This window comes from Anarhichas minor, unplaced genomic scaffold (assembly GCF_050575085.1).
Source record: "Anarhichas minor isolate MPS153535 unplaced genomic scaffold, ASM5057508v1 ptg000002l, whole genome shotgun sequence".
NCBI classification, from domain to species: domain Eukaryota; kingdom Metazoa; phylum Chordata; class Actinopteri; order Perciformes; family Anarhichadidae; genus Anarhichas; species Anarhichas minor.
Genome location: NW_027466448.1, coordinates 247,017 through 257,500, shown reverse-complemented (window position 1 = coordinate 257,500; position 10,484 = coordinate 247,017). Strand labels below are relative to the sequence as shown.

Here is a 10,484-nt window from a genome sequence, read left to right as displayed (position 1 = left end):
GACCGAGAGGGGCACTACGGCGATGACGAGGGCAGCGCGGAGCGTCACGAGCACACCGACCCCTCAGGTTACAATCTATCCGTCTATGACGTGCGTCACGTTATCTCATTGTCTGTGTGTAGTATCCTGAACTCAATATAATAAAATAATATATAAATACATATTATAATATATATATATAATATAATAAATAAATAATAATAGAACTTAATGGTGGTAGCATCTTTTCTTAACCGGTTCCCGCGGGCCGTCGGAGAGGTAACTGTACATCTGTGCCATGTACACACCTGCTATGTAAAGGTGTGCACTGATGCCACATGTCTCTGTAAAGTGGCTGGTTGTTCAGTAAAGTGACGCGACAGACCTGAAAGTAAATCCAGAACCCACTTCTCCTCGTAGCTCAGTGCGTTCAGCTTTGTGGCTCATACGTGAGTACAAAGTTAAGCTTCAGCCTTCTTAATAAACTTTGCCTCCTGCAGATTTAAGGACTCATTCATTAACTATAATAATGAAACCCATCGAACCTGTTTGGTGCTTTTAAAGCACGCTCCAGTGTACTGCACACACAGCAGTGAGAGGCATATGATCTGTCAGCCACAGGACGTCCTGCATTAACTGTGTGACAAGTGCATGCATGCACGTGATGAATATATTTGCAGCGTGGTCCCTGTTCCCAAAGGGGCCACGAAGTCTGAAGCCTGTAAGCTGATTAAAGCCGAGGAACTCCAAGCTGTGTGTGAGTGTGTGAGTATGTGTGTGTGTGTGTGTGTGTGTGTGTGTTATTTGGGGTCACTGTGAGTGTGTTTCCTGTGTGTGGTATGCTTTGTTTTATTCCCCTGATTCCAGTCAGGATTCGAACCAAGAGTTTACACCAGAAACAGCGACCTGAGGTGGATAGTTTGAGCCTCTGGTGCAGAACTCTCTGGGTCATCAGAGCAAGAAAGTAGATGTTGTGTTGGTGAGGAAGTCCTCGCTGTTTCTGCGTGTGTGTGTGTGTGTGTGTCTGCGCGTGTGTGTGTGTGTGTGTCTGCGCGCGCGTGTGTGTGTGTGTGTGTGTGTGTGTGTGTGTGTGTGTGTGTGTGTGTGTGTGTCTGCGCGTGTGTGTGTGTGTGTGTGTGTGTGTGTGTGTGTGTGTGTGTGTGTGTGTGCTGGGACGTCTGGGAGGAGAGTACTAGAGGGCCCTGTGGTGTGTGTCGACCCTCTTAAAGCCTCTGGCTCTTTGCTGCTCTGGAGCTTTCAGTGGATTTCTGCAGCAGCTTAGAGAAGAACAGAACTGGCTGTGGAGTAAAACTCAAGAAGAAGTCAGCGGAGAGACGAGCAGAAAGGACGTATATGAGAGAAGGAGTTGTGTCACTTCCTTTCCACTCATGGTGGACAGCTGAGGACGCTCGGCCTCAACAAGAGGACAGGAAGCTAGACCCAGAACAGACCTGAGGACCTTTGTCTCCGGTTGGGTTTTACTGTCTCTGGTGGTTCAGAGGGTCCGGTGAGCATGCAGGACCCCGGGCTGTCTTTCCCCTCCGTCATGGCGTCCCGCTGGACCTTACCTGGCCCCCAGATAGGTAACGAGGGCTCAAGGGAGGAGGGGACACACCTGGAGAGGACTCATGCTGTGTTCGTGTTATTATGACTGATGTTAAACAATGTGACTCGATCAACACGCTGATCAAGACTCATTTATATTAAAAGCTCTTCTTTAAGTTTACAGAAACATTTTTTTTAAAGCAGCTGTTTTGTCTCGAGGACTCGGAATAACTTACTGATTTAAGTCAAACATCAGAACTTTGGATCAAGAAACAAGCTGATATTATTTATATTCAATATAATCTGATTATTAAAACAGTTTTTATTCACTAAAACTTTACTAAAATATTTAAAATAGTTTTCTTTGACTACGATGAGGCTAAGATGTTCAGACTCGTAGTCAACTAACGAGAACAATGTGTGAATGTTCACAGAACATGACTCTCTGTTACCGTAACGTCGACATTATAAGACTTCTAGAGAATAAATACAAGTATTAGAGCTACATGATCAACACGATTAATATAGTTTATGAATTATTATGTAAGAACAGCCTGAGTGTCGCTGTTTTGTCCCCATTCAAGGTTTATCATTTTATAATCTTTCAAGGTACTAAATGGCCACGCCCCCTTTTATACCACAGATTGCTGCTCTCTGAACGGGTCAATAAGAACCTCTGGAGGCCCAAAGATATAGATATGACTTTATTAATCTAAAGATATAGATATGACTTTATTAATCTAAAGATATAGATATGACTTTATTAATCTAAAGATATAGATATGACTTTATTAATCACAGAGATATAGATATGACTTTATTAATCTAAAGATATAGATATGACTTTATTAATCACGAAGGAAATCCTGGTGCCCGAGTTTGATCAAAGATTACAACAGAAGCATAACAAAATAAATATATAGAAACAATAGAATAACAATTTGATATGCATAAGTAACCAGGACGTTTAAAGTACCACAGTACAGACCCAGTACACCATGCCCCCCCCCCCCCTGTGGGATTACATCGGCTGGTCAGAGATCAGACACAGAGTACAGACAGACCTCTGAATGTGAGCTGAACTGGTGTGACGGAGCTCAACCAGCAATGGAAAGTGTCGGCCTGCGTCGTGGAACATTGTATTGTATTACAGTCGTACGGCCGTCACGCTGTAGCTCACGTGGATTACACAACAGTTCCCCGAACACGGGCGGCTGTGAACGTCACTCGTCACATGAGGCCTGTGAGAATTATAACTCAAGCTCTCAGATCTCAGAGTTCATGAGTTTATTCACTCTTTGTTTTAAGCTTAAGGAACAAACTGAGCAACAGGAAACACCACACACACACACACACACACACACACACACACACACACACACACACACACACACACACACACACACACACACATGTTTCCATGCTGACACACACACACAGAGTGGTGCGATGCCAGTGGACAGCGCCTCCAGGCTTCAGCATTAATGTGGATGGATGTGCTGCTGGTCAGATAGTCATTAGAGGAGCCGAGTCTCTCGTTGGCTCGTTACTAACGAGGCTTCTTCAGATCGCTCATGCTGTTCCTGTAAAGCCTGATCCTCCAGGTGGTTTAAAACACATTGAATTTGTCATAAAGTGCAGCTATCAATATAAACAAATTACAGCTTAATTGACCACCTCTTTAAGTACACTGATAACATACAAGCTGCACTAACAGAGATGTACTTTGATTCTTTCTCAGCTAATGTTTCAGTTAGCAGCTGAGGCTCGTTAGTCGTTCGTCCTGCAGGTGTTTGGTCATAAACCAAACTAATGGACAACATGTAAACCTGATGGAGGAGGCTGAGGAGCAGTCAGAGGATCACCAAGGATCACCAGATCCAAAGGAGGAACATGCTGCTTTATGTACGCTGCTCCTGACATGTGAAAGTAACCCTGTCTCCGCTCTGCAGTGTCTCCTGCAGCAGAGCGGCTGCGCCACATACTGGGGGAGGATGACAGCACGCCAACACCCACCATATTCACCGAGATGGACACGCTGCAGAATGAGGGGGGGGAACTAGAGTGGAAAGAGTCTGCCAGGTACACACACACACAGACACACACACACACACACACACACACACGTTTCATTCACACTACATGTGATTAAAGCTACACTTTAAATTACATAAAAGCATCAATCATTCTGTCACCACTTCCCCCCCACTCATCTCTTCCTGCCGCTGTCAGACTGCACAATCAACACTGCTCCCAGTAGACCATGTGTATATATATATATATATGTATATATATATATATATACATATATATATATATATACATATATATATATACTGTACATACAGGAAACTACTCATTCATTCATACATGCAATATCAATATCAACGTACATTAGTGCAATATAAACACTCTACAATACAAATACTTCTTACCTGATATGTGCACTAATGTGTATTATATTGTATTTTTAGCTTTTGTTGTCTTTTTGCTGTTTACTTATTCATGATACCTTCACTGTCTGACTCTTTATTGTTCCTGTTCAGTTCTTATTTGACTGATGTCTCTTGCTTCACTTCCACTCTGCTGCTGTAATCCTGTAAACATCCCGGCTGTTTGGACTAATAACAGATTATCTTTTCATATCTTTTCTTCTCCAGGTGGGTGAAGTTTGAGGAGAAGGTGGAGGAGGGAGGAGAGCGATGGAGCAAGCCTCATGTCTCCACGCTGACCCTCCACAGCCTGTTTGAGCTCAGGACCTGTCTGCAGACGGGGAGCATTCTGCTGGACCTGGAGGGCTACTCGCTGCCACAGATCGTGGGTGAGTCCACACAGAAGGTCTCCACTGTTGATCCACTGATAGTTCCCATTACTCTTTATACTCCATGAAAATCAACTTTGCAGACACTTGAAATGTGGTTGAAAAAACACACAAACTTGGTGGTGCATTAAAGGCCGAAATTGGAGAACAATTAGTTGTTGAAAGCATTGCCGTGATTGGTGTTGTTGTCCCAAAATGAAATGCAAGCAAGCAACCAAAGCTGTATCCTAATCCCACATACTAATACATTACAACACGTACTTTACAAAATGTCTTAGTTTATTTGAGGTAATAAATCAAGAGAGAAGTAGAGTCATTTTCTCATAGACTTCTATACAACCAGAGGAGTCGCCCCCTGGTGGACACTAGAGAGAATGCAGCTTTAACACATGAAGAACAGACTTCACTCTGTAGAACTGGAGGTTGTCTCCTGAATAAAACGGAGAAGTCTAGTTTCTCTCAGAACACTTGAATTAAAAATGCTAAAAGAATTCTTTGGTATTTTTTCTTAATGACGCCAAAAGGAAAACCTGCCTCCTCTCACCTGCTGCTCAGTATCTGACCCTCAAACCTTCTTTACATGCAACGAACAACGTTTTCAAGAAAGAAATCAAGCAAAGTATCAAGTGCCTGTTTATTTCTAAGTCCGTGGTACAGTATAGATGCATAACTTGTTCATTCATTCTTTTTCATTTAATCCAGATGAGATCGTGGATCGACAGGTGGCCGACGGTCTCATTCCTCCGGATCTGAAGGAGAAGATCAGCTTTGTGTTGCTCAGGAAGCACCGTCACCAGACCAAGAAGCCCATCCACCGCTCGCTGGCAGACATAGGGAAGTCCTCCAACGCTGCTTCCAGTAAGTTCCTTTGCCGTTTTAATTTATTTCAAACTACCAAATCTAACCTTCTAATTACATCCTAATGCTTCCTGTGGTTTCTGCCATGTTGATCACCTGTTTCACCTGAAAAACAATCACCTCTTCTGTGCTCATCGGTTTCACTTCTTCTTCTGCTGCTGCTGCTCGGTCAGACCGTAGTCCTCAGGTTAATCTGAGTCATAGCACTAGTTCCGCTTCTGGGACCAACCGCTCAACAGAAGACCTCCGCTCTCGGCAGCCAGGCAGCCTTAGCCATATGCGTGAGTCTCAATACACACACACACACACACACACACACACACACACACACACACACACACACACACACACACACACACACACACACACACACACACGCACACACACACACACACACACACGCACCACAACTTCCTTCCTACATTTACAAGTACTGCACTTAAAGGTGTAATGTGTAAAATCTGTACATGGCCACTTTGGATTTAATCCAATAAAAAAACTGCAAAAAACGTTATGTCACAGTAAACATAAAGATGGTTAGTATAAGCTACAGACCACTGCTGCCGATTAACATTATAAGACAACAGTTTTATGGTGACCGACTCTCAGAGTTTTGCGTTTTCCTGATCTGCTGTTTGTTTGTACATTTGTAGCTGTAACTTTAGACTCTATGGACTCAGGTGAAATGCTGCTCATTATGTTTTTGGAGCATGTGTTCAGGTGTTATACGTGTCCAGGTGTTGCACGTGTTCAGGTGTTCTACGTGTTCAGGTGTTGCGCGTGTTCAGGTGTTACGCGTGTTCAGGTGTTACGCGTGTTCAGGTGTTACGCGTGTTCAGGTGTTGCGCGTGTCCAGGTGTTGCGCGTGTTCAGGTGTTACGCGTGGTCAGGTGTTACGCGTGGTCAGGTGTTACACGTGTCCAGGTGTTACGCGTGTCCAGGTGTTGCACGTGTTCAGGTGTTACATGTGTTCAGGTGTTACGCGTGTCCAGGTGTTACGCGTGTCCAGGTGTTGCGCGTGTTCAGGTGTTACGCGTGTTCAGGTGTTGCGCGTGTTCAGGTGTTGCACGTGTTCAGGTGTTACACGTGTCCAGGTGTTACGCGTGTCCAGGTGTTGCGCGTGTTCAGGTGTTGCGCATGTTCAGGTGTTGCGCGTGTTCAGGTGTTGCGTGTGTTCATGTGTTGCACGTGTTCAGGTGTTGCGCGTGTTCAGGTGTTACACGTGTCCAGGTGTTACGCGTGTTCAGGTGTTACGCGTGGTCAGGTGTTACGCGTGGTCAGGTGTTACGCGTGGTCAGGTGTTACGCGTGTCCAGGTGTTACGCGTGTCCAGGTGTTACGCGTGGTCAGGTGTTGCGCGTGTTCAGGTGTTGCACGTGTTCAGGTGTTGCACGTGTTGCACGTGTTCAGGTGTTGCATATGTTCAGGTGTTACGCGTGTCCAGGTGTTACACGTGTCCAGGTGTTGCGCGTGTTCAGGTGTTGCGCGTGTTCAGGTGTTGCGCGTGTTCAGGTGTTACACGTGTCCAGGTGTTACGTGTGTTCAGGTGTTACGCGTGGTCAGGTGTTACGCGTGGTCAGGTGTTACACGTGTTACGCGTGGTCAGGTGTTACGCGTGTCCAGGTGTTACGCGTGGTCAGGTGTTGCGCGTGTTCAGGTGTTGCGCGTGTTCAGGTGTTGCGCGTGTTCAGGTGTTGCGCGTGTTCAGGTGTTGCGCGTGTTCAGGTGTTACGCGTGTCCAGGTGTTACGCGTGGTCAGGTGTTGCGCATGTTCAGGTGTTATGCGTGTCCAGGTGTTACGCGTGTTCAGGTGTTACGCGTGGTCAGGTGTTACGCGTGGTCAGGTGTTACACGTGTTACGCGTGGTCAGGTGTTACGCGTGGTCAGGTGTTACGCGTGTCCAGGTGTTACGCGTGTCCAGGTGTTACGCGTGGTCAGGTGTTACACGTGTTACGCGTGGTCAGGTGTTGCGCGTGTTCAGGTGTTGCGCGTGTTCAGGTGTTGCGCGTGTTCAGGTGTTACGCGTGTCCAGGTGTTACGCGTGTCCAGGTGTTACGCGTGGTCAGGTGTTGCGCGTGTTCAGGTGTTGCGCGTGTTCAGGTGTTGCGCGGGTTCAGGTGTTGCGCGTGTTCAGGTGTTGCACGTGTTCAGGTGTTGCACATGTTCAGGTGTTACACGTTGCACCTTTAAGTAAAGGAGTACTTCTTCCACCACTGATACACGCTCACTGTCTGCAGCTATAATAGCTTAATAACTTGTCTGCTTTATTCTATGTTTTTAATAAACTAAAATAACTGATCCCGGCTAACTCCCCTCTGCTGCATGATTTCAACACTTTGTGTGTATATTCTCACCATGAATACAGTGTGTTGGAAATACATTGTGTGTTTAGTTGAGAGGTTGTGGTCCTATTGTCTGCGCCTGTGTTAGTATATTTAGTGAGTCTATCTGGAGAGGATTACTATGAAAGGCTCCGTGTGCTATGTTGTTGTTCTCTCTTTGTTCCATTTCATTTGTTCCCAAATCTGCTTTGAGGAAGAAAAAAAAAGGAAAAAGGGAAATGAGTCATTAAAATATAATCCCACAGAAGCAGACTGGTTTGCACTTGAATGCCTTCGCTGTGGCTTTTATAACCATTTATTTGGATCTTTGCATCGTTACTCAGCTATTGCTGAATAACATCCCTGAGACACAACTTTTACCTTTTTAAAGCTCAGATGGCATTTTGTGTTTTGTGAAATATTTAATATAAGTGTGTTGTTTTCATTTACAGATCAGGTGCAGAGCCGAAGCATGAACGATATTTCAGACACACCAAGCACCGACCAGGTAACCGTTGATGTTCAGTGTGTTGTGTGCATTTGTGGGTTTCTGCACAAAGTTAAAGCTACTAAGACTTTATATTCTGTATTTTTAAAACCAACTCTGTGTACGTTTGTCTCTTATTACTTTCTGACTTCCTGTCTGTAGACGTCAATCTTTAAAATCACAAGCATGGAGTTTCATCAGCAGTTTCCTGAAACATCTGCTGACTCTAGTTCTTTCCCAAACAAACAGGATGAAATATAAATTAGTTGGGGACTATTTTCAGTGGCGGATGAATCCACATGTGGTGCTCTCGTGAGTGTTTGTGTGTGTGGTTGATTCCAATGAAACTACAGTGTGATGATGACGATGAAGGAACAGAAGTGAGGCTCACTGGTGTGTTTTAATGGAGCTCTAAGAGGAAGAAGAGACTTTTATATGCACTCTAATTATTGTGATTATAAAAGTAATATTCTGAATTCGATGCTTGTCATGTAAACATCATATTTACATGATGTCGGAGTCCGTTCTCGTGCATGTAGCCGTAAAGACAAAACCTTGAAGATAGACGTACAGAGCGATGACATCATGGGTCCATGATGGAGCAACATTGGGAAAGAAGAGGAAAGCTGTCGGAAGTACGTCACGGGGTCACGGGGTCACGGCTGCATGGACACAGGAATATTAGTGGAATGTTCATTTTCATAAGCCGGGTAAAGCGCTTAGTAGGAATGAAGTCGGACAAGAAAATGTTTTCATGCGATTTATTGACGATAAGACAAATGCACAATATTTGACAATATTTTCTTTAAAGCATTTACAGATTCCTAACATGTCAACTGTTTGAAGTTGGAGTTACACTTACACTTAAAATGCAATTTATATACACATTATATGAAAATGTAGTATTTTGTCATTGAAATATGTTGCAGGTAAAGCGTCAATTCACCCAAATCACATATTGTTCACATATTTTTTCACTTCATCCCTCGTGGTTTGCAGTCGTGCAGATAGTTGTTTATTTCTCCAAAAAGCTCCAAAAACTCTGGGTCCTACATTTCCCATAATGCATTTTTAAATAACATCTCTTCATTATTCCTGCTCTGCCTCGTAAATGTCTTGAGAATCCACATTCCCCCAGTTTGTATCACAGACTTCCTTCCACACATTTGTTATTTTCTGGAGCCCAAACTGAGATAACCCTGATGACATCACTATGACATCATCAGGGTTATTTTTTAACCCTTGACGGAGGTCCTCCAGAGCCACAGAGGACACACGTTCAAAACGATTTAGAAAGACTCAACATGAGTAAAGTGACCGTTTTATTTGTAAAGAAATTGTTGTTTTTTAATATCTGGATTTTCAACACATGAAGTCGTGTCTATGCACAGTCACAGGTATTGATTTATTATCAGCTCATCTCCTTTTGCCTCTGGGAGAATAACACTCATATCAGCTCTGTGCACAGATGGCATAAAGTAACGTGTGTGTGTGTGTGTGTGTGTGTGTACTGTGAAAAGTCCAGCCTTGTTTTATGAGGATGTATTCAGAGTCGTCAGAACTGCTTAATCCCTCTTAATCCACACATCCTAGTGGCTGTTAAACAGTGTTCGTACCTGCGTGTGTGTTTCTACTCACGAGTGTGTGTTTGTCTTGTTCTACTCACGAGTGTGTGTTTGTCTTGTTCTACTCATGAGTGTGTGTTTGTGTGCAGACCTCTAAGCTTCCGTTGTTCCTCTGAGCTGCATTGTTGTGAGTAGGATGAAGAACAGTCTCAGTCACTTTCTTTTTATTTCATTGTTAAACAGCTGCAGTAATTTGGTGTTTTGTCGTTCGGGTGAATATCTTGACAAGAACTTCAAAGAAAGAAAGAAATTAACTCGTGCATGAGACCGCTGAGACCGCTTTAATTATTTGTTCACAGAAGCCGGCATGGCACCTTCATCCCTCTTTGATCTCGTACAGTAAATACTGGAGGAGTTTAGAACTACTGAAATGTCATGTTTGTTGTTTCTGAGGACCAAGAAAGAGGAGCAGTCGTTAAATTGATTTTAAAAAGCAGCATTAACAGATTAGGAAGAGATTTTAATTTAAGCGCCCACCACTCCACTGCCACGTGTTTCAGGAGGAGGAGGAGGAGCAGGAGGAGGAGTGTTGTGGGATTGTTCTACTTTCAATTGGATGTGTTTATGCCTCTGATATTGTGGATGTAATGTAACTGAAGTGAACCTCTGTTGGTTAGCTGTTAGCCGTGCTGCTAACGTTACTAGCTCTCCTCCTGTTGGTTAGTCGTTAGCGGTGCTGCTAACGTTACTAGCTCTCCTCTGATTGGTTGTTTACAATGAAAAATGATCAGAGATCAGAGACTAGAAACACATGTTCTACTGAGTCAGTACAACTTTATTTACACTCTGATGGTTAATGTTAAACTTTATTTACACTCTGATGGTTAACATTAAACTTTATTTACACTC

General features: G+C 43.9%; 1 protein-coding gene across 1 annotated transcript in view; it reads left to right on the top strand.

The window, feature by feature from the left end:
- Nucleotides 1–10,484, top strand: part of slc4a5b (solute carrier family 4 member 5b) — a 36,407-nt gene that overhangs the window by 3,320 nt on the left and 22,603 nt on the right. Inside the window, exons 2-7 of the mRNA XM_076089948.1 lie at nt 1–67; nt 3,477–3,606; nt 4,185–4,345; nt 5,048–5,203; nt 5,377–5,484; nt 7,976–8,031. The exon at nt 1–67 is cut by the window's left edge and continues 140 nt beyond it. Coding sequence (XP_075946063.1) covers nt 1–67; nt 3,477–3,606; nt 4,185–4,345; nt 5,048–5,203; nt 5,377–5,484; nt 7,976–8,031 — 678 coding nt within the window. The remainder of the gene's footprint in view (nt 68–3,476; nt 3,607–4,184; nt 4,346–5,047; nt 5,204–5,376; nt 5,485–7,975; nt 8,032–10,484) is intronic.